Genomic DNA, 22,188 nt, shown 5'->3' with positions numbered 1-22,188 from the left:
TAGCAGTCAGGCTAACACTCCTTGTTGGAACTGCTGCTCTCTGGATCTAGAAGGCAGCTGCTGTCTGAACCCTTTGAGATGATTTGCTGGCCATGCAGTAAGGTTACTGGCTAGTACTGTAGCGGGCGGGAACCATGTGTGCCACAGGCCCCCGGGTTAGACTGAGAGCATCAAACCACCTGCCCCTTTTGACCAAGGGGGAATATTTTGTAATATTTTGGAGTCGTATTTGTGCCTCAGTTTCCCCAGTATTCTCCATTGTTACCCGGTGAGGTGGGAAAGGACGGCTTGCTCTCAGGGTTTGGCACAGCTGTAACATGGTAGCACTTAAGTGAAGATGCTACTACGCTGACAGGAGAGCTGTTCTCGCCGGAGTAGGTAATCCACCTCCCGCAGAGGTGGTGGCTGCGTTGGCAGGAGAAGCGCTGTCTATGCCGTGGGGACAGTCGGTATAGCGGCGTTGCTCAGAGGAGTGGATTATTCCTGAGTGACAGTTATACCCATCTAAGTTTGTAGCCTAGACCTGATGCCTGAGGGCAGGCGAAGAAGCAGAGCAGTGGGTGTCCCTAGTCTGGGCCGAGGTCTCGATATCAGCGGAGCGGCTGAGAAGACCATGGCGAATCCAGTCGCCAGGACATGGACACCTAGCAACCAAGGCCCAGAGGCCTGTGGCCTTCTCCACCTCTCCTAGGGAGCTGAACAACGGTCCCCAGCTCCAGAGCAGAGGATGGGAGAGGTCGGGGAGGAGAGCTGGCTGCTGGACCGAGCTGGGGCTCTCACCCGGGTCTGACCAAGGAGGAGACAGACAGAGCTTGAACCAAGGGGTCCCTACAGCTTGGCTGGGCGCTGGGCTAACCAGACTGGACTGTGCTTTACCCTTCAGTTCTCTGTGCTACCCTAAGTCTTGCCTGGGCCATGTCCCAGCTAGCGAATAAACCCGACTGTGGGACAGCGCTGTGTGAGCGTCACTGCCCATGCTGGGCGAGGGACGTCCGTACGCGTCTCCCTCAGGGACTTGCTGACGGAGCTCCCGGGGGCTGCAAGCCCAGAGGTTGTGTGTAAGGAGGCAGTGAAGCTGCACGGCCTACCCTGGAGGAAGGGCACATCAGAGGGGTTCGTCCTAGAGACCGTTCCGAAGCTGGGGCCATACACCAATCCTGTGGGGCCGTGACACTCCTGCCTCCCCTTCCCTCTCCTGTGGTGTGTGGATTGTGCCATCTCGACTCATGGCAGAGTGGACTGGGTGAGGTGCATTAGTCCCCAAAGATGGGTGGGGGGTGATGTTGGAAAGAACAAGCTGCAGAGGGGGCTTAGGGACCTTTTTCCCTCTAGGTCTCCAGTCTAATGCAGCCGGCCTGGCAATGGCCACCAAGCCCTGGGAAACAAGTCAGAGTCTCCAGTGAATGTTGCCCCAGGGGAAGCATTGACAGCACTAACTCCTCTTCACACTACTTGTGCCTGGCCCCTTTGGGGCAGTCTCAGCAGAGGACAGAGAGCCTGGCCCCCCAGGCTCAGTGCCTTGGCCCTCAGAGGTGCTCTCCCCGGAGGGGTGGGGCATCTTGGCATGTACCTGTTGGGGGGAGGGGAAATAGGGCCCTTAGCTATGCGGAGCTGTTGCTCCAGCTTTTGCAGTGTGACAGTGAGGTGAGAAGCCCCCCAGGAGGGACCACCCTGCAGCACCCTGTAAGGCCGGGAGCAGCACTCTGCACCCCATGCTGCAGATGGCCGCCTGCAGGGTGGCACTTAGCCAGGCACGGGGGGTACAGTGCTATCGAAACAAATGGGTGTTTTGCCCCCCCTTGGCACCAGCTGCAGAGAGGGGAGACCAGGACCCTCTCGGCTTTGTAAAGGGTGAGGCAGGTGGCTGGCCCCAGCAGAACAGTGCTGAGCCCCGGGGCACAGCCAGCCCTGTGTGGACGTGGCAATAGAAGAGGGCTGCAGGATCTAAGCAGGCCCGTGGGGAGGCGGGGGGGAGAGCATGGCTGGTGGGAGGGGAGTGGTTGCTGAGTCTTGCCTTGTGGCTGATAAGCTTGGTGGAATATCCTTGTCTGAGGGTGGTGCTGGAAGTGAATCACCTCCCGGCTGTGGGGATGGGTGGGTTGGCTCAGGGCCCCTTTTCAGTGTTTACTCCTGAATGGCTCTGCCCTGGCTCAAGAGCAGGAGACATGGAGAAGGGGCATGCCCGGCGTGAGCAGGCTGGGAAATGCCACGGTGCAGGCTGAGCCGTTCCTGCCGGCAACCCAGAGCAGATCTGGCCAATGGGCAGTGAAGCTGAGGCAGTGTCTCTCGCTTCCAGGGGCGGGTGTGTCACTGAGCCCACTCCACAGATGAGAACACTGAGGCCCAGCTGCGGGAGGGGAATTGCCTAAGGCTATCGCAGAGGAGTGTGGAGACAAAGCCCATCTGAGGAGCCTGGGCGCAGATTGCTAGAGCATGGGATGGGGGTGGGGATCGGGATTGTGAGGAGCACCAAGGGTGTGGGGCAGTTGGGTGGTTACAGTGGGCACCTTGGGCTGACCCTGCTGTGCTCCACCCACTGGACTTACTCACAGGCCATGGCCACAGCGCTGTCCTCCCCGGGGTGTCTAACCATGGCTGGCCCTGTCTCCTTGCACCCTGGCGCAGAGCTCTGGCCTTGTGCTGCTCGCCACAAAGGTTCCCGGACCCCTCAGGCCAGTGCTGCATGGTGGGAACGCCTTGGCCCCGCTGCTCCAGCACAGGAGGGAGCGGGGGCACCACGGCTTGTGCGCTGCACGGGCAAGCGGGGCCCTGCCCCTTGTCACCTGAGGGTGCTGAGGTGTGCAGTGGAGACAGCGGGTGAGGGGCTCACTGGGGGGCCTGTCACAGGGGTGACAAGCACTGAAGGATCCCACCTGATCTCCCTCAACCCTTCAGCAAACCCCTTCTAAGCCTGCCCTGGATGAGGTGGGAACCAGTGCAGGGGCTGGCAGGTGGGAGCCCTGAACCGGGGACAGTGGAGCCAAGGTGCTGGTGCCCAGCGGCAGTGCCTGACCCCCTTCCAGCCTGACCCCCTTCCAGCTCCTGCTGCCAGCATGTTTCCTTCCACCTGCAGCACGAGCCTTTCTGTGACTGAGCCAGGAAGAGCTGCCCCCAGATGGGCTCTGCTCCAGTGCCCCCATGAGAATCCGTGTGCCCGGGGGTCCCCGTGGGCATGAGTTGAAAATGCTGCATCCAGCAGCGGGGGAGAGCGTGGCCCATGCCCCAGAGCCTGCTCCAGTGTCTGTGCCCAGCAGCTTGGCTGCTGCAGCTTGCCATGCTGTTGTGGGTAGGGGAAGGCGGGGGGTTGCTGCCTTTTGTCTGGCTTGTGCTTGGCTTGCCCTGGCATTGGCTAAGATGGGCTCCCAGGCGCCTTGTCTGTGGGTGCCTGGCTGTGCCCCAAGCCCCACACAGCCCCTGCTGGTGTTGGGTGGCGTCCCTGTGTGACGTTCCCCTGGTGTTATCCAGACCAGTGATCTGCTAGGTCACTCCAATCCTTGCCTCTGGGAGCCAGCCTGACCCTGCTCTGCTGTGAGAACCCCCACTCCGGGGCTGTTCACACACAGCCTCTGGCATGTAAGCTGCTCCTTGGATTGTGCATCCGAATGACACTAGCCAATATCTCCGATCCCAGACACAACCCTAGGAACCTCCGTCTTGCAGTGTCCCGTTATGCCCGCTGGACGCTGCAAGCTTATATGAGTTTATCAATTTAACAAAGAAATTGATATGTACCAGGCTTGTTATCCCAAGGGGAGTCTCTGACACACTTCAAACCAAATGCACTGCTTCAGGTAGAATAAACATACAGACTTATTAACTATAAAGCTAGATTTTAAGTGATTATAAGTCAAAACACAGCAAGTTAGATTTGGTCAAATGAAATAAAAGCAAAACATTCTAAGCTGCTCTTAACACTTTCAATGCCCTTACAAATGTAGATGCTTCTCACACAGGCTGGCTGGTTGCTCTTCAGCCAGGCTCTCCCCTTTGATCAGCACTTCAGCCGGGTGGTGGTGGTGTCTGCAGATGGAGTTGGAAGAGAGAGGAAGAGCATGGCAAAGGTCTCTCCCTTTTATCATGTTCTTTCTTCTCTCTTGGCTTTGCCCCCTCCCCCACTTCAGGGTCAGGTCAGCATTACCTCATCGTAGTCCCAAACTTACCAAGGGAAGGGGGGTGACTTACTCCAGAGTCCAACAGATCCTTTGTTGCTGCCTTGGCCAGTGTCCTTTGTCCCTGTGAGGCTGGGCTGGGTTTGTCCCATACCTGCCCTGATGAGGTGTGAACTGCCCCTCTGCTCTTGGAGAGTTTTGCCTGGGCTTGCTTTAAGCTGTGAGGACACATTTTCAGGCTCATAACTACATGTATGAAATTATAACCTGTAACATCACTGTAACAACAATTACTATTGCATCACTAGAACAACCATGCTCAGTGCATCATGAGCCTTCCTAAGACAGCCGACTTGACAAACTTTGCACTGGATATCACACATTCGTTTTATAAGGGTGAACATGGGGGTGCTGGGTGTTCCCCAGAGGTACAGAACGTCACACCCTGCTGTTCCCAGAGTCCAGATGCCTGGCTGCACCCCGAGCCCCACTCAGATCTGGGTGGTGTTGGGTGGCGTCCCTGCCGTCAGCACATTGCCTGCTTTTACAGCTGCTTCCTGTCCTCAGATTTTGCTTTCATGTGGCAACCTGAGCTGCTCTCTGCCGGACACTGTGCTGTGTCATCCTCACAAGATGTTGACTCCCTGCTCAGGCTCTGCACCGTGCTGTTCCCCTTCCTTGCACCCCCTTGTTCTCACGCTGCGGTTCCCTCCTGCATGTGCTTCCCAGGGCTCCAAAATGCAGCAGTTCACCCCCTTTCTCTGTACCCATCCATGGAGGTCTGAGATCATGAAGGACTCTGCCCCTGGCGCCTTGCTCCCATCCCCTCCTTTCTCCAGCTGCCTGACAGCCTTTCCCCTCCCACTGTCCCTGCAATTCCCACCTCTCTGAGCAGGACCTTTGCTACCCCATCCTCTGTGGCAGGAGCTGCTGGTAATGAGCTTGCCTGGTGTGGTTAGCAGCTCTGCCCCTTTGTTCCTAGGCCCTCTCCGAACTCTTCGCTCCACTTCCTGCTCCCAGGAACTGATCAGTTACAGTGCAATGAGGTTGTTCCAGTCCTCTTCCCTGACACCTCAATCTGTGACAGAGCTACCTCCTCTGTATTAGCGGGAGAGAGCAAGTGTTGTCCTTCTCTTGGCTTCCCTGGGCTTGGATTTTCACTTTCTGAAGGCAGAGTCTCCAAGTCTTGCGATATTTGGTGTTTTCTTAAAGCCACAGCTCTGGGAGTCAGGTGATTACGTGCAAATGTCAGTTTCCATTGTGATGAAGTGGGGGTTTTCTTGTTTTTTCCTTGTTTTTCTGATGGTTTGCAGGCAGAGGGGGTGGGACGCCGTGTCCCTGGCTGTAACTGGTTTAACGAGGGGATGGGAGAGGGAGTTTGTTGTTACAGAGGACCAGCGATGGAACTTGGGACCCCAGCCAATTGCCTGGGGAACGGATACCCCAGTGACTGGTGACCTGGGGACCCGGAGGCCCAGCTCAGGAGTCACAGCCCGTTCTGGCCAATGGGAAGACAATGGGCTGTGAAGAGAGGACCCCGGTGATCTGACCAGGTGGTTCCAGCCAGAGGGGGCCAGAGGACAGAATTGGGGAGGGGGGGCCCAGGCGACCCTGTTTACCTGGAGAGAAGACAATGGACAGAGGGGGAGCTTGGGGCCGGGGATCTCAGCTGCCCAGCTGGGAAGCAGAGGGTCTCTGGGCTGGAGAGAGAGAGCAGGCAGAGCCCACCTGGATGCAAGGGAGACTTGGATGTGCTGTGCTGAGGGAGACCAAGCATGAGGCCCTGAGAGTTTCCTGTGCTGGGTTTGAACGCTCAATAAACCCCCCTGTTTTAAACTGGTTGAGTGTCACCCTGGTCTAGAAAACCGGGGTGCATTATTCCCTCTGGGAGTGGAGGCCCCAGGGGTCCAGAGCAAGGGGACTCCCTGAGGGGGCCGATGGCGAGAAACAGGCATGCTAAGTCTCGGAGAGGGGCGGCTCCAGGAGGTGGAGGGGCTTAACCCGGAGAGAGAGTGGACCCCCAAGAAGGGCTGTTTCACTGAAGGGGATGTCACAGTGTCACCGGGTGATGCTCTGGAACTGCTCCCCATGAAGCCAGTCAGGACTCTGGGGAAGTCTCCTTTCTGGGAGCAGCCTGTCTGCAGGACACACAGCTCACACAGCTTCCACCTTCCTGGGTCTGACCTTGGAGCATTCAGCATCCTCTGCCCCTCTGTGCACTTCCCAAAGCGAGTCTGCCCAGGCGGGGTCTTGGGGAAGGCAGAGGGTCCTGCCCCCCAACTCCGCAGTCCGATGTGACTCTCAGCCAGCCAGTAAAACAGAAGTTTATTAGATGACAGGAACATGGTCTAACACAGAGCTTGTAGGTGCAGAGAACAGGACCCCTCAGCTGGGTCCATTTTGGGGGGCAGTGAGCCAGACAACGCCGTCTGCCCCAGCCCTTTCTCTTCTGGGCTTTGTCCCTGTCCCGGGCCAGGAGGTCACCGGATTCCTTTGTTCTCCAACCCTTTAGCTCTCACTTTGCAGGGGGGAAGGGCCAGGCCATCAGTTGCCAGGAAACAGGGTGTCGGCCATTCTCTGTGTCCAGACCCCTGCACACACCTGCCCTCTAGGGCTCTGCAACGATCATACACCCTTACCCCACCAGCTAGATACTTAAGAATTGCATAGGGAAAACTGAGGCACTCCCACAATATTCAGAGGAATCATTAAGAACAGTCCCGCTTCGTCACATCGGGTTCCCCCCAGGGACCACACGGGGCCAAGAGTGGGCACGACCTGTGAGTCCGTGACATCCCTTTGTGACAAAGTAGGGATTTTTTGTAATATTGTGTGTGCCCCGGTTTCCTCATGTGCTGCATTGTTTCCTAGTGGGTTGAAAGGGACTCTTTGCTCTCAGGGTGGGCTAAGACACAGGTGTGAATGGCGCCCGGCTGTCTGGGTCTTAGGTCTCATATCAATGGAGCTCTTGAGAACACAATGGCAGATCCAATTGCTGGTCATTGACACCTGGCACCCAAGGACCATGGATGGCCCCACCTCTCGGCAGGAAGCCAAGCAGCATTTCCCTAGCTGGAGAACAAGGGGGAGGTTACGTGTGGGCTCTGAAGCAGCCGAGCGGGCCCACCGGATTCTGACCAAGGAGGTGGACAGATGGAGAGATGGAGCTTGAACCAAGGGGTCCCTACAGCTTGGCTGGGCGCTGAGCTAACCAGACTGGACTGTGCTTTACCCTTCAGTTCTCTGTGCTACCCTAAGGCCTGCCTGGGCCATGTCCCCGCTAGCGAATAAACCCGACTGTGGGACAGCGCTGTGTGAGCGTCACTGCCCATGCTGGGCGAGGGACGTCCGTACGCGTCTCCCTCAGGATCTGTCTCAGTGGGACTGGCTGATGGAGCGCGCAGGGGGGCTCGCAAGATGAGGGGTCTGGCCCACTGAAGGGCTCCTCCTAGAATGGATCGTGACACCACTTTTAAAAGAGTCTCGAGCCCTCCTGGTGCTGGAGAGAAGCTGGAGAACGTGACCCATGCAGCTCAGAGAGCAGAACGCAGCTCACCCCACCCCTCCAGTTCTTCCTTGTTAAGAATCTCGGGCGGGGGGGTGCTGCCTCTGGTCTGTGCATGCTGGGGTTGGCCATGGTGGAAGGATATCCCTGTAGCTCCCCTTGTCACGGAGTCCCTGGGCGATGCTCTGGAACTGCTCCCCATGAAGCCAGTCAGGACTCTGGGGTAGTCGCCTTTCTGTGAGCAGCCTGTCTGCAGGACACACAGCTCACACAGCTTCCACCTTCCTGGGTCTGACCTCGGAGCATTCAGCATCCTCTGCCCCTCCGTGCGCTTCCCCCCAGTGAGTCCACTCAGGTGGGGCTCCTGGGGAAGCCAGAGGGTCCTGCACCCCAACTTCGCAGTCAGACGGGACTCTCAGCCAGCCAGTAAAACAGAAGGTTTATTAGACGACAGGAACATGGTCTAAAACAGAGCTTGCAGGTGCAGAGAACGGGACCCCTCAGCTGGGTCCATTCTGGGGGGCAGTGAGCCAGACAACCACGTCTGCACTTCACTCCATGTCCCAGCCAGCCCCAAACTGAAACTCCCTCCAGCCCCTCCTCCTCTGGGCTTTGTTCCTTTCCCGGGCCAGGTGGTCACCTGATTCCTTTGTTCTCCAACCCTTTAGCTCTCACCTTGCAGGGGGGGAAGGGCCCAGGCCATCAGTGGCCAGGAAACAGGGTGTCGGCCATTCTCTGTGTCCAGACTCCTGCACACACCGGCCCTCTAGGGCTCTGCAATGATCATACACCCTTACCCCACCACCTAGATACTTAAGAACTGCCTAGAGGAAACTGAGGCACCCCCACACTATTCAGAGGAAACATTAAGAACAGTCCCACTTCGTCACACCCCTCTCACAGGAGGCTCCCGGCCAGTTGCCCTGGGGTAGGACCCTGCACCTCTGGGGGGTTGGGGGTGCTCACTCAGCATTCGTGTGTAAGATAAGGGGGTTCCTGAGATGCTACCCTCTGCAGGAGCCAGCCATCGGCACTAGCTGGGCGTCTGCAGCAGCGGGCAGGAAGCCTCCTGCAGCAGGGGCCCTCACATGGCTGGTGGAAGGGGGCTTCCCCAACATGTGTGTCTGGCAGGAAGACCTGGCTGTGAGTAAGAGGCTGGTGGGCAGCTGACGGTGGCTTCTTCCCCTTTCGGCTGGTGAGAGCCAGACTCTGGGCTGACGCACTGCAGGAAGGGGAGCCGCGCTGCTTTTCTGGTGGTTGGGCCTTGGGAAGCTTCTGGGCTACTGCAAACGCCAGGACAGAGCAGGTCTGCGCAGGGGCTTGCAGGGTCCCTCCTCCCTCTCTCCTGCCCCTGGTGCTCTTGGGATGAAACAGCGATTCTCCCCACCCCGCATTCAGCCCTCTGGTCCCTGGCTGGCTCTGCAGTGCTCTCCTCACCTTCCTTTGTGCAGGTGCTTTTCTCCCTAGACCCTTCTGGAGCTGTGGCCCCGAGGTGCAGGTACATGGGGGACGGCTCCTGCTCTGAAGCGCAGGGCTGTATGTGAGTGACGGGCAAGTTACAGCCCCCCTCTCTGAAACGCCTGCCTGCACCCCCTTCCCTCCGGGCCAGCTCCGCTTCTCTGGCACTCATTTGCCTGTTTATCTTGATCACTTCCCAGGCTCTGGCCCTGAGGCTGGCCTGGGACTCCCCTGCGCAGAGGCAGTTGCTATGTTGGTTTGGGGGTATGCAGCAGCCCCACCGAATCCACGGCAGAGCTGGAACCTGGGCCTGGCCTGGAGGCAGCGGCCTCGCTTGCTGGGCCTGCGCGCTGGCTGGGGTGTGTGCCAGACGGGAGGTGCCCCCGGGCTAGTGCTGGAATTCCCCCGGTGCCCTCCATGGAGGCTCACTAGCTCCAGACAGAGGGGGTGAAATTTCCCTACCCATGCTCTGCCCTGGCCTCTTCTCCTTGTTTGGCTCCAAGCAGTCACCCGAAAATCCCCAGGTGCTGATGCCAGCAGCAGCTGTTTTAGCCTGGCTGTGAGTCAGTGGGAGCGGCTGGCCCGGGGAGGATCCTGGGAGCCCCGGGCTCTGTGCCAGCTGCTTTGTGTATTGGTGTCCAGGATCTTCCCGACTCTCGGTGTTTGACCCGCTCTCACGGGGCCAGCCGGACCCCGGTGGCAGAACCCCCGCCCAGCGTGGGGAGGCCTGCAGAGCCAGGGTCTGTGCCAGCGGGGTCAGACTGCCCCGGCCAGAGGCGAGCGTAGGCTGGACATTGCTCACGTGCACAGGGGCTGGTCATGGGCTGCACCTGCCTTCGTGCGTTTGGAAGAGCCCGCGCCCCACCCCAGCGCGTCCTTCAAATACCACCCTGGGCACCCTGGTGGCTCTGCCCAGCCAAGGGTCCCCAGGTTGCACAAATGTGAGGGAGCAATTCAGCTACTGAGGGTCCAGCAGCAGGCATTTGTCCGCTCTCAGCGAGGTTCCCAGCAGGCCAGGGCAGGACGGGGAGGAGAATCCTGGATCCAGCTAGAATCGCAGGGGTCTGAGGGCAGGGGGGTGGCATTCCCCCCAGGCCAGAGGTGAGTCCAGGCAGGAGACGGGCTGGGGCTCTGGGAGAAGGGCTAAGCCATACTGGGTCAGACCAAAGGTCTATCTAGGAGCTGGGGTGGCTCTGCTGGGAGTTTTACATCGCTGGAGCGTGGGCGGCCGCTGCGGACGGGCACGTTCCCACGGGAGAGGAGCCTCCCTGTGGTTTCATAGACCCAAAGCCTGGGGGGACCCTTGTGCTCATATGGCCCAGCCTGCATAGCCCAGCCATGGAACCACCCTGGGCAGATTCCTGGGTTGTTTGGGCCAAGTCTTGAAACTTTTTTCTCAAGAGGCTTTGCCATCCTTGCTGGCCTGGGGCTGGCCTGCAGGGTCCAGCACCTCGTGTAAGGACTTGGGGTGGGCATCACCCTGGCCGGCAGTGTGCCGGATTCTGCAGCCTGGTGCCCACCGAACCAGCCAGGGGCCGAAGTGTCAGCAGCGGGCGCATCTCAGGGTGGAATTTGGCTCCCCCCTTATAGCCCGTTTGCCATCTGGGCTCTGTGTCCTGGGAAGGCGGGTTCCCAGCACAGAGGGCGAGCAAGGGAAGGGAAATAATCCCCCTTCTGCTGCCCCTGCCTTCGAGCCCAGGGAGCCGGTGCTGGGCCTGATGCATAGGTGCTGGAACTAGGGATGCTGGGGGGCTGCTGCACCCCCTGGCTGGAAGTGGTTCCCATCACACACACGGTTTCCAGTTTGGTTCAATGGCTCTCAGCCCCCGCACTGTACAAATTGTTCCAGCGCCCCTGGCCTGACGCACTGAGATGCCCACGGCCTGCGGCTGCAGATGGAGCCTTGGAGCAGCCCCCCAAGCCTGCTGCCCTGCCCCCAGCTGCTCCCCAAGCTGTGGAGTTTGTAGGTGCCCCAGGTTGGGAGTAGCGCCTGCGGCATGGAGTATCTCCACCGTTGCCTTGCAGAGCACCTGGGGGTCGGTAGGTGCATGGTGCTTAGTGCTGGGCAGGGGATTCCTGGGGCGGGGGGCTCCCTCTCCGGCGGGGGGCTCCCATGGAATGAGCTTAGCATGTGTGCAGAGCGGTGATTCAAGGAGGAAGGGTTTTCTTCATTCGGTTAGTAACTTCCTCCCCGTCACTCTTGCAGGCTGTGGTGTGAGATGAAGCAACTGGCCCCATTTCTCATCCCTGGCTTCCCACGCTGTGTTTGGAGGGGGAGGAGGGTTCCTTGCCAGGTGCAGCCGGCCCTGGCCTGCTCTCTGCCATCATCCCACTGCTGCCAGGGCTCTCAGCTGCCTAGGAGCCCCGACTCCCACTGCGATCCTGGCTCATCGGCACACAAGGATGGGCTCCTTGGCTTGCAGGGGTGCGGACACCTGCTGCCAATGGTCCCCCCGGCCCCTAAAGGGGAGAGGGGATAGTTCCCCAGGGCCTGTGCATGGCTGGCGAGGGGTGAAGCCAGCTGGCGAGTAATGAGCTCTTGGACCTGTTCCTCCCCATCCTCTAGCCCCCTGGCAGTGCCCCGTGCCAGCCAGGGCCCGGTACAGGTGTAAGCGACTGGACCTTGAGGGGTGAGGTTCAAATCCATCAGCCAAGATGCGGGGCTGTGGACACAGCTCGGCTCCCCCCAGGGCTCCTAGGGGAAAGGCAGGAAAATCCTTCAGGCTGCAGCCGGGCCGCACCCCACCCGACTCAGGACTGAGGAGGAGGATGGGGCCTGCAGAGACTTTCCTGTGCGAAGAGTGATCCAGCTGGGAGTCTTCAGCTTAGGGCAGGGCCAGCTCCAGGGGCACAGGGCTGGCAGGTGGGGTGTAGGCTCCCACTTTCAAGGCAGGAGGGAGCAAGGGACCCTCACCGCAGCTGACAGACTGGAGGAAGCTGCCCCAGCCACGGGCTTTGTGCCGGCCTCACAGGCAGCTGCCACTGGCCCCTCTTGGTGACAGGGCAGCAGACGGGAAAGTCCCTGGGCTGGTCCAGCCTGGCCACTCAGATGCTTCAAAGTCCTGGTCAGCAGGGCCTGAGCTGCCTCTTGGCCACTTCCTTCCCCTCCTTCCTTTGCCCTGTTCGCTTTCCCCTCCGTCACGCGGGTTCCCACCAAGTCTAAACAGTGCCACGCGGGCGAGGCTTCTGCCACCTTGGCCAGGGCGGAGGGAGAGCTGTGCCGTGCCATGCAGCCAGAGCCCTGTGTGTGCCAACAGGGCAGGTCGTGGGGCTGGGGGGATCGGTTGTTACCTGTGGGAAAGGCCCACGGAGCCTTGCGCCACGGCAGAGGGTGGGCCACATGCTGGGCTGATCTGTGGCTCTGTGCCGGGAGGGTGAGTCGCTGGGGCTGGAGCCTGCCTGAACCTGGGCCGAGGAAACGACACGTGGGGAAAAGTGACCTGCAAGGAAAGGGGCTGGCGCTGGCCCTGGCTGGGGGGAGGGTAATCGCTGCCCTGTCCCCCAGGGCCCCGGTCAGCCTGGCCCTGCACGGGGCGAGGTGAGACTCCTGCAGAGCACCCCGGGACTGCCCAGTGCTGGTGACACAGGATGCCTGGCCTGACCCATGGGCCTTGGAGCTTGTGATTTTCTTCAGGGGCCCCAAGGAGGTCGGTTGCAAAGGACTGTGGGAGCTGTGCCCTGGTGGCTCTGCACCAGTGCCGTGCACGTGTGGGCAGCTCCCTTCCCTGTACCACAAAGCACCCTGGGCACATTGCTCCACCTGACCGTGCACCCCACCCCTCTCCCATCGGGCACCATCTCCTGGGTCTGCTTCTCTGCTTGTTTACTCCACTGAGCAGAATTACCCCTGCGAGCTGGGCCAAGGAACAGACACCTGGCCCCAGTCCAGCCCCGAATTCGTACAGGGCTTGGGGGAGGAGCTGTTGCCCCAAACCCATGTGGGAGAACCAGGTTCGGGCAGCAAAAGTTTGCGACTTTCCCAGGCCGTGAGCAACCCAGTGCTGAAGCCTGGGGAGGAGGCCCCTCTGCTGGGGCCTGTGTGCTGCTTTCCGGAGTGCCAGCTGGGCACGTCCCAGGCACGGCATTGGCACGGAGGGGCCTGTCCAACCCCTCCCCCGCTGCTCTTGCCTCACAGGATGTCCTGCTTCCTGCGGGGGCCCTGTGTTTTGGTAAACAAGGTGTTGAAATAGTTAAAGGGCTGAGCAAAGCCCCAAGGGCCTGAGTGTGCCGTTAGTCACCTCAGCTGGGAGAGGGGCTGAGTGACTCACTCCCCCTGCACAGCATAAATAGGAGCTGGCAGCTCTGCACTGCACAGAGCAGCAGGGCAGCCCGGCACTCAGAGCCAGCCAGCCAGCCAGCAAGGGAACTTCAGCCCACTGCCTCACCATGGGGCTCACTCTCCTGGCCCCGCTAGCCATGGGGCTCCTGGCCCTGAGCTGCTGGGCTGCACCACTCCACTCCAAGCCCCAGGCTGTGATCTCTTTCCCCGGGGAGCTGGTCAGTAATGTGACGGATCTACAGCTTGCAGAAGTGAGTACTTGGCTCGCCTGTAAGGGCTGGGACCCCCAGTAGGGCATCCCTGGGGTGCCCGTGCAGCCGGTCGGCTGTTAGGACAGTGGGCTCGTGGGTCCCCTGCCAAGTTGAGCCCAGTGACCGCTCGAGGGCCTTGTCTGTTTCCCCTGATCCATGGCAAAGGAGGGATGGAAGAGCGCAGGTTGGAGGGCGCACCATGAGCCTGCTCTCATGAGGGGCAGGGAGTGTCCTGGATGCAGGGCTGGGGAAAGCTGGGAGTCTCCTTGGGAATGGGAGTGGGATGGGTCACTTTCCCTCTGGGTCACCCAGCTGGTCCTGTCCTGGCAGCTGTGATGATGTGAGGCAGCAGGGAGGGGGGAGTGTTGACCTGGGAATGTGCCCTGGGGATGGGAGACGTGAGAGCCTGTCACCTGAGCCAGGAGCGGGAGGGGGAGGTAACACCTCTGCGGAGGAATGTGAACAGAGGCTGCAGCAGGGAACCTGCTGGGGGGGTTTAGTTTCAGTTTGGGGCTGGGTGGAGGAACGCAGGGAACCCCAGGGCTGGGGTCTAAGCTCCCTGCTCCCCCAGAAGGACTTGACTGAGGGGTCCTGGTTGTACCCACAAGCTCTGTTTTGGACTGTGTTCCTGTTGTCCAATAAACCTTCTGTTTTACTGGGTGGCTGAGAGTCTCAGTGAATCCTAGGAAGAGGGGTGCAGGGCCTGGACTCCCCCACACTCCGTGACAGCAGCAGGCACTGCCCATCCTGCCCGGCGTTGCTCGCCCCTCTGACCGTCTCTCCTTTCTTAGAGCTACCTGCTGCGCTTCGGCTATGTGGAGGCAGAGGGGCAGACCCGCAGCAGGCAGGTGTCCCTGGGCAAGGCGCTCAGGAGGATGCAGAAGCAGCTGGGGCTGGAGGAGACAGGGGAGCTGGATGCCAACACGTTGGATGCCATGCGGGCACCTCGATGCGGTGTCCCCGATGTGGGCAGCTTCCTCACCTTCGAAGGAGACCTCAAGTGGGATCACAATGACCTCACTTACCGGTGAGCCCCTCCCGCCCCCCAGGCCACACCTGGACTTCAAAATACCAGTGATGCCCCACAGACAGGAGATTGCACCTGGGGGCAGGGAGGGAGAGCCTTGGCCCAAGGCCATGCAGGCCTGATTTACAGCTGCAGCCCTGCCAGGAGCCCAGCTCTGACTAATGTCCTCCAGCCGGCTTGGGCTGAGGTCCCCGGCAGTCACCCTGGCCTAGGGAGGCCCAGCCCAGAGGGGTGCTGATCATTGATGGGGGTGCTGCACCGTGAGCCTGCTCTCATGAGGGGCGGGGAGTTAGCTGGGGGTTGGTCCTGCTTTGAGCAGGGGGTTGGACTCGATGACCTCCTGAGGTCCCTTCCACCCCTGCGATTCCATGAGTCTATGCTGCGGCTCCGTGCCATGGCACAACGGGGCTCTGCTAGCCACCGTGTGGGGCTGGAGCACCTGAGGCCTTGGTTTGAGTCGTGAGAGTGCAGCACATCCCCTGGGTGTCTCGGGTGTCTCCGGTTAGTCCATGGTTAGATGTGGCTGGGGGGTTACCCTGGTGCACCTGAGCCCTGTGGTCTGACCCTGTGCTGCTCATCCCCACCCCGCTCCGCAGGGTACTAAACTACTCCCCAGACCTGGACGCCTCTGTGATAGATGATGCCTTTGCGCGAGCCTTCAAGGTGTGGAGTGACGTGACCCCGCTCACCTTCACCCGGCTGCAGAGCGGCGAGGCTGACATCATGATCCAGTTTGGCGTCCAGGGTGAGCCCCTCTGTCAGGGCAGGTGGGTGGGGTACCAGGGGTGCCGCAGCAGGGCTTGTGAGGGGGCCAAGGGCAGGCACAGGGGGAGGTTTCCTGGGTTATACTTGCTCATTTACACCTCCTGTCAGCCCCTGGTAGCATGGGTGTTTGCTGGGTGCGTGTGCCTGCCGGGGTGCGCGAGCGTGGCCTGGTACGCGTGGGGGGGTCTGTATGGGGGGCTTCGGCCATCTCCCCTCTCTGCCCTGCTCTCTCTGGGCAGAGGGGACTTTCAGGAGCCAGGCATGTGGCTGACTGTGGGGTTCTGTCTCCAGAGCACGGTGACGGGTATCCGTTTGACGGGAAGGACGGACTTCTGGCCCACGCTTTCCCCCCTGGCAAAGGGGTTCAGGGAGATGCCCACTTTGACGATGACGAGTTCTGGACGCTGGGAACAGGGATAGGTGAGGTCAGACTCCAGGGCCGCTGCCTGGCTGGGGAACCCGCCCTGCTGCTGGCACTGGCAGCAGACCCTGACCACACCCCTCCTCTCTCCCCACCAGTGGTAAAAACCAGCTACGGGAACGCCAACGGGGCCGCCTGCCACTTCCCCTTCACCTTCGAAGGACAGTCCTACTCCACCTGCACCTCGGAGGGGCGCTCCGACGGGCTGCCCTGGTGCGCCACCACCCCCAACTACGACAGGGACAAGGTCTACGGCTTCTGCCCCAGCGAGCGTGAGTATCGGGGCAGCCCTGGGGCGGGGCCCCGGGCAGGGAGGGTATCGCGGGCAGGCGGCAGGTTCCCCGGCACTGCGGGGGGGTTGCTGTGAGTCCGGAGGCCGCTGCCTGGCGGAGACGTTCCAGCACTCTCTGTTTCCCTCGGGTAGTTCTCTACACCTACGACGGCAACAGCGACGGGGCCAAGTGCGTCTTCCCCTTCGTTTTCGAGGGGAAGTCCTATGATGCCTGCACCACCGCTGGGCGCTCTGACGGCTACCGCTGGTGCGCCACCACCGGCAGCTTCGACCAGGACCAGAAATACGGGTTCTGCCCCAGCAGAGGTACTGGGCTCCTGGGGTGCAGGGTGGGACTGTTCAGGCAACAGCCGGGTCAGCTGATGGGGTGGCCCCTTACGGCACAGCACCTCCCACGGCCCTGCTGCGCTCTGCAGGAGTCTCTCCCCTTGGGCACCCCGGGGGGGCTGCAGCGGGGCGCAGTCCCCATCTGCCCCAGGGGCCCCGTCCAGCACTGGAACCTGGATGGCTCTGCTGCTTATCTGGGCCCTGCCCCACCCTCTGCTTTGGGCTGTCAGCACTCCTGCCCAGCGTGCAGCCCCAGCTGGCTCCGTGGGAACGAATCCCCGGCATCCTCTGCCCTGGCTGCTCGCAGCCCTGGCCAGTTGCAGAGAGAGCCTGAGAGGGGGCTGAATTTGGGAGCCCGCAGCGCACTCACGCCTGGCGCGTGCACCTTGGCACTTGCTGGGGTTGGCCTCTTTGCCCAGGACCATTTGGGCCTGAGGTGGGGCCGGTGCCTGAGCTGGGCTGGCATCAGACTCCTCAGAAGCCCGGCCCCTGCTGCCCTCCCCATATCTGTGTCCCCTGCACTTTGGGGGCCCCCAGAGAGTCTGTGTTTGCAGTGGCAGCTGCCCCAGCGGATGTCTCCTTGTTCAGAGGGGCCCAAGCAGCCTAGGGGTGCTGCCCCCCCGCCAGGGGGCTGGAATCTTGCTCACCCGGCTGGTTTTGTGCTGCAGACACAGCTGTGATTGGCGGGAACTCGCAGGGTGACCCATGCGTGTTCCCGTTCACGTTCCTGGGCCAGGCCTACAGTGCGTGCACCAGCGAGGGGCGGCAGGACGGGAAGCTCTGGTGCTCCACCACGAGCAACTACGACACCGACTACAAGTGGGGCTTCTGTCCCGACCAAGGTACAGCCGCTCCCTGTGCCCCTGGCCACCCCCTGCCCCGCGCTGGGCCCTTCCTAGCAAGCAGCCACGGACCCTGGCCCCAGCCCACCTACTGCTGCTGCACCTCAGCCCCCTGGGGCATGTGCTTGCGGCAGGCGGCTGGTCAGGGCTCTCTGGACTGCAATGTAGGGCTGGCTGGGGGGGGGGAGCATCAGACCCCCAGGGTCGGGCGGGACTGGCTGGGGGGGGCATCAGACCCCCAGGGTCGGGCGGGACTGGCGGGGGGCGGTATTGGACCCCCAGGGCTAGGCGGGGCTGGCTGGGGGGGGGGCATCAGACCCCCAGGGTCGGGCGGGACTGGCGGGGGGCGGTATCGGACCCCCAGGGCTAGGCGGGGCTGGCTGGGGGGGCGGTATCGGACCCCCAGGGTCGGGCGGGGCTGGCGGGGGGCGGTATCGGACCCCCAGGGTCGGGCGGGGCTGGCGGGGGGCGGTATCGGACCCCCAGGGTCGGGCGGGGCTGGCGGGGGGCGGTATCGGACCCCCAGGGTCGGGCGGGGCTGGCGGGGGGCGGCATCGGACCCCCAGGGTCGGGCGGGGCTGGCGGGGGGCGGCATCGGACCCCCAGGGTCGGGCGGGGCTGGCGGGGGGCGGCATCGGACCCCCAGGGTCGGGCGGGGCTGGCTGGGGGGGGGCATCGGACCCCCAGGGTCGGGCGGGGCTGGCGGGGGGCGGTATCGGACCCCCAGGGGCCAGTGCGGGTGGCCGGCGGCTGCGGGGGTGGGCGTCAGACCCCCGGGGCCGGGCGCTCTGCCTGGGCCCTGACAGCTGTTCTGGGGTTTCAGGTTACAGCCTCTTCCTGGTTGCTGCCCATGAGTTCGGCCATTCTCTGGGCCTGGACCACTCGAGTGTCCGCGAGGCCTTGATGTACCCCATGTACAGCTACATCAAGGACTTCCACCTGCACCCAGACGATGTCAGCGGCATCCAATTCCTCTACGGTGAGCAGCTGCCCTGAGCCCGGGCACAGGCAGGGGTGGGGGGCAGGGCAGGGCAGGGCCACGGCGTGGATCCTGGAAAGAGAAATGGCCCCGACTTGAACATGTCACTGGCTCAGCGTTTCCATCAGTGTCCATGGAGATGCCAGTTTCTATGGCAACCCTGACTGCTGCATGCCAGCGTAGCAGGGATGCCTCCCTGTCGGGCGAGAGGGGAGTGTGGATGCATGGCGGGCTGCAGCCCATGCTCGAGAGCCGTGCCTGGGTCTCTGAAATCTCCCCCGGCGCTTCCCTGTCCAGGGTGGCGCCAACTGCAGGAATTGAGTGCCAGGGCACACAATGAGAGCCCGTCAAGCTCCCCACTGCTCCAGATAGGCTTGTTCCAAGCCCAGAGCGCTGGCAGCGTGACCCACGTGGTGGCACCAGGGGCCGGGGCCTCTGGCTCACAACCTGCGTGCACCTGTCCCAGCTGCGCCGGTCTGCCCTGCTGGGGCCCTTGTATCGCCCGCCAGCAGACGGGCCCTTCTCCTGCGGCTTTGGCCTCATGTTGCTTCCCGTCTCCCAGGCCGTGGCTCTGGTCCCAAGCCCCCAGCACCAACGACGCAGGCGCCAGACATCCCTGACCAGGCAACCACACAAGCCGAGGATACCACAACCACGGCCGAGCCTGACGACTCCCCCTTGCCAACTGAGCCCAGCCCTGTGGACCCCAGCAACGATGCCTGCAAAGTGAATTCCTTCGACGCCATCACCAAGATCAATGGGGAGCTGCATTTCTTCAAGAGCGGGTGAGTGAGCCCTGCACCCTGTGCCCAGTGGGGGTGGGGGGCACAGGGATGAGGGGAGCCCAGACCTTGGTATCTACATGGGAATTTAATCCTGGAGTCGCCCCTGCTCCCAGCGGAGCCGCTCCCAGCCCTCTGCTGATGAAGGGAGCTGGTGGGGCCCCCTCGCCCCTAGAGTGTGACCCCCAAGTCTGCTGCAGCAGGGCCAAGCTTGACAGGGGTTTCTGGGGGGCGGAGGGACCCTGGGGTTCACCCCCCATGACGCTGGGATCTTGCACCCTCAGGAATTACTGGAAAAGCTCCATGTCCCGGAAGAGGGCGATTCAGGGCCCATTCCGGATCAAGGCCACCTGGCCAGCCCTTCCGGCCCCCATCGACGCTGCCTTCCAGGACGTGCTCACCAAGAAGCTCTTCTTCTTCTCGGGTGAGGATTGGGACCTGCCCAGCTTGCCAGGATCTCCCGGCCCCATAGAGACCCACTCCCTGGTGCCCTGGGTGTCCCTCACTGGGGGCCAGGCCTGGCTTCTGCTGCACTGGTGCTGGGTTCTTGTCCCAGCTTCCCCACGTTCACGCTGCCCTGCCACAAGCCTGGGGGCCACTCGGGGCTGGCTGCTGCATGGGGTGGGCCACCCGTGCCAAAGTCCGTCCTAGCGCCTCTCTCTGGGGGCCACCAAGCAGCATGGGACGGGGCCGAGCTGGTCATTAGAGCCCTGGGCGCCCTGGAGCTGGGTGAGGGGCCCAGTGGCCAGTCTCGTAGTGACCGGCTGAGGGACTGGTCCTTCCCTAGCCAGGGCTGCAGCTCCGTGCCCTGCCACTCTGCTCCTGCGGGGGGCTTGCTGGACCGCGGTGCCCCTGTGTGGGCGGGCGCCCTGCCGTGGGCTGCGTGGGCGCACGTCCTCCTGCGGCTGGGGCTGTCGTGCTAGCACCGTGTCACTGTGGCAGGTCGGCGTTTCTGGGTGTACACGGGCAGCAGCGTGGTGGGCCCCCGCGGGATCGAGAAGCTGGGCATCGGCAAGGAGGCAGAGCGGATCTCGGGGGCCCTGCAGCGGGGACGCGGCAAGGTGCTGCTCTTCAGCGGGGAGAAGTACTGGAGGTGAGGGCGTGCCCCGGAGCGTGAGGCCGGGGTTGGCCGACCGGGACAAGGGTGGCGACCAGGGCAGGGTGGATGCTGGGCCAATGGGGACGGGGGCTGGGCACGGGTTGAAGTTGATGCTTAGCTGACGGGGACGGGGGCGGCAATCGGGTTCAGGGAATTAGCTCGTTTCCTGCCCCTGTGACAGAGGCCCACGTGGGCAGGGCCCCATGTCTGGGTCTGTGGGTGCCTGATCCAGCGCTGCTCTTCTCCCCACAGGCTGGACGTGAAAGTCCAGAAGGTGGATAAGGGCTACCCACGTCTCACTGATGACACCTTCGCCGGCGTGCCCCTCAATGCCCACAATGTCTTCCTCTACCAAGGTGAGAAGGGTTCTGGGCTCTGGGATGCGGGGCCTCTCTCTGGGCCACGATGGACCTGAGCGTGGGGCCCTGGCTCTGCGGAGCTGGGAGCGGGAGTTCTCCATGGCTCCTTGGCACTGCCCCTGTACCCGGGCAGAGTGCTCAGCCTGGCTGGGCAGCAGGGGCTGCGCATGGCTTCCCCGGAGCCTGGGAATAGGCAGGTCCCACAGCTCCTCCTTCATGCTAACCCCTTCCCTCTGGATTCCTCCCCGGCCCAGGAAAGTACCACTTCTGCCAGGACCGTTTCTACTGGCGAATGACCCCACGCTACCAGGTGGAGCAAGTGGGCTACGTGAAATATGACATCCTGAACTGCCCAGAGTAGTAGGGCCCAGGCAGCTTCACCTGCACCAGAGTCAACCAGCGCCTCTCCCCGCCAGCGGCTTGTACATTCCTGCACCAGAGCCGGCCCGGCGCAGGCCAGCGCCTCTCCCCGCCAGCGGCTTGTACATTCCTGCACCAGAGCCGGCCCGGCGCAGGCCAGCGCCTCTCCCCGCCAGCGGCTTGTACATTCCTGCACCAGAGCCGGCCCGGCGCAGGCCAGCGCCTCTCCCCACCAGCGGCTTGTACATCCCTGGACCAGAACTGGCCCGGCGCAGGCCAGCGCCTCTCCCCACCAGCGGCTTGTACATTCCTGCAGACTCTTGGTTTTTGTTGTTTCGTTCCATGCGGCAGCCCCAGGCTGGCAGGGGAGGTGGAAGAGTTGGCACATGGAATCTCTGCCCAGGGCCTGCCTTCCAGCCCCAGGCGGGTCCAGGGAGGGACAGGCCCTGCTTTCCAGAGACTCTGGGCAGCAGCTCCAACGAAACAAAATCACACCCAGCTGGGATGGTCCAAATGAGATCTAGAGGCGACAGCCTCTGGGAGCTGTAATATTCTGATTCCTCAGCGTCAGCTGAATCTGGGTGGGGTGGGGTGGGGAACAGGACGTGTTAGCTAAAGGCTCTCGTCCCTGGCCCGGGTCTCTGCAGGTGGCAGCCCCCCACCTGCATGTGCTGTATGGATTGGTTTGCCTGGTGCAAACTGCTTAGAGATTTGTAAGCAACTTTGTCTTTTTCAGAAGTTGATAAGTCTGTGTCTGTCTGTCTGGGTTTGCTCAGGAGCTGGTGCCCATGCACTGGGGACCTGGCAGGTGCCATTGGCCTCAGTGGGCACAGGGAGTGCTGGGCGTGGCCCTCGCTCTCTCTCCTGCTGCCATTTTTGTACCTTGCACATTTTTAATAAAGAGAATCCTGGAGAAAAACAGTGTGTGGGTGCTGCTATGTCTGTCCATCCATCCACCCAGAGCTGGCTGGGGGCAAGCACCGGGAAAGGCTGTCTGAGTGGGGTGGGGGCTGGGAGAGTATCTCTCGTGTCCTGGGGCCGGGGCTTCCAGGCCTCTCCTTTCCGGCACTGTGGTCCCCCTTGGGGGGTGCAGGGAGTGTCGGTGGGGGCTGCACCGCAACTGAAGGTGGAGTGTTGCTGTGGGGAGGTGGATGGGGGTGGCCTAGAGATAGGGGTGGGGGGCCATGGTGGGGGCTGCAGCATGGCCACCCCAAGCATCCCCAGCTCAGGAGAGACTCCAAAAGCTCCAGCAATCGGCCTAAAAATCAGATCACCCCAAATCACCAGGGTTTGTTTTCTCATGGGCTGTTGAGGGTTGTTCCCCGCCCATTTC

The 22,188-nt window shown here is 62.0% G+C and overlaps 1 protein-coding gene across 1 annotated transcript; it reads left to right on the top strand.

The window, feature by feature from the left end:
* Positions 1-13,350: 13,350 nt before the first annotated feature.
* Positions 13,351-21,774, top strand: MMP9 (matrix metallopeptidase 9). The gene is made up of 13 exons (XM_073308875.2): positions 13,351-13,602; positions 14,394-14,629; positions 15,226-15,374; positions 15,686-15,814; positions 15,914-16,087; positions 16,240-16,413; positions 17,103-17,276; positions 18,100-18,255; positions 18,818-19,040; positions 19,322-19,461; positions 19,980-20,130; positions 20,389-20,492; positions 20,750-21,774. Exons 1-13 carry the CDS (start codon positions 13,459-13,461, stop codon positions 20,854-20,856), a joined length of 2,061 nt encoding a protein of 686 aa, XP_073164976.1. The 5' UTR covers positions 13,351-13,458; the 3' UTR covers positions 20,857-21,774.
* The last annotated feature ends 414 nt before the right edge of the window (positions 21,775-22,188 follow it).

Source organism: Lepidochelys kempii, chromosome 13 (assembly GCF_965140285.1).
Source record: "Lepidochelys kempii isolate rLepKem1 chromosome 13, rLepKem1.hap1, whole genome shotgun sequence".
In the NCBI taxonomy this organism is placed as follows: Eukaryota; Metazoa; Chordata; order Testudines; family Cheloniidae; genus Lepidochelys; species Lepidochelys kempii.
Note: the sequence above shows the minus strand (reverse complement) of the source record. Positions and strands in the feature narration are given on the sequence as shown.

Excerpts from the sequence above, each read along its gene's own strand:
- MMP9 (XM_073308875.2), top strand. The coding sequence starts at position 13,459 with ATGGGGCTCACTCTCCTGGCCCCGCTAGCCATGGGGCTCCTGGCCCTG. Across the intron at positions 14,630-15,225 it reads CACAATGACCTCACTTACCG|GGTACTAAACTACTCCCCAG; the intron begins GTGAGCCCCTCC and ends CCCGCTCCGCAG. Across the intron at positions 20,493-20,749 it reads CAATGTCTTCCTCTACCAAG|GAAAGTACCACTTCTGCCAG; the intron begins GTGAGAAGGGTT and ends TCCCCGGCCCAG.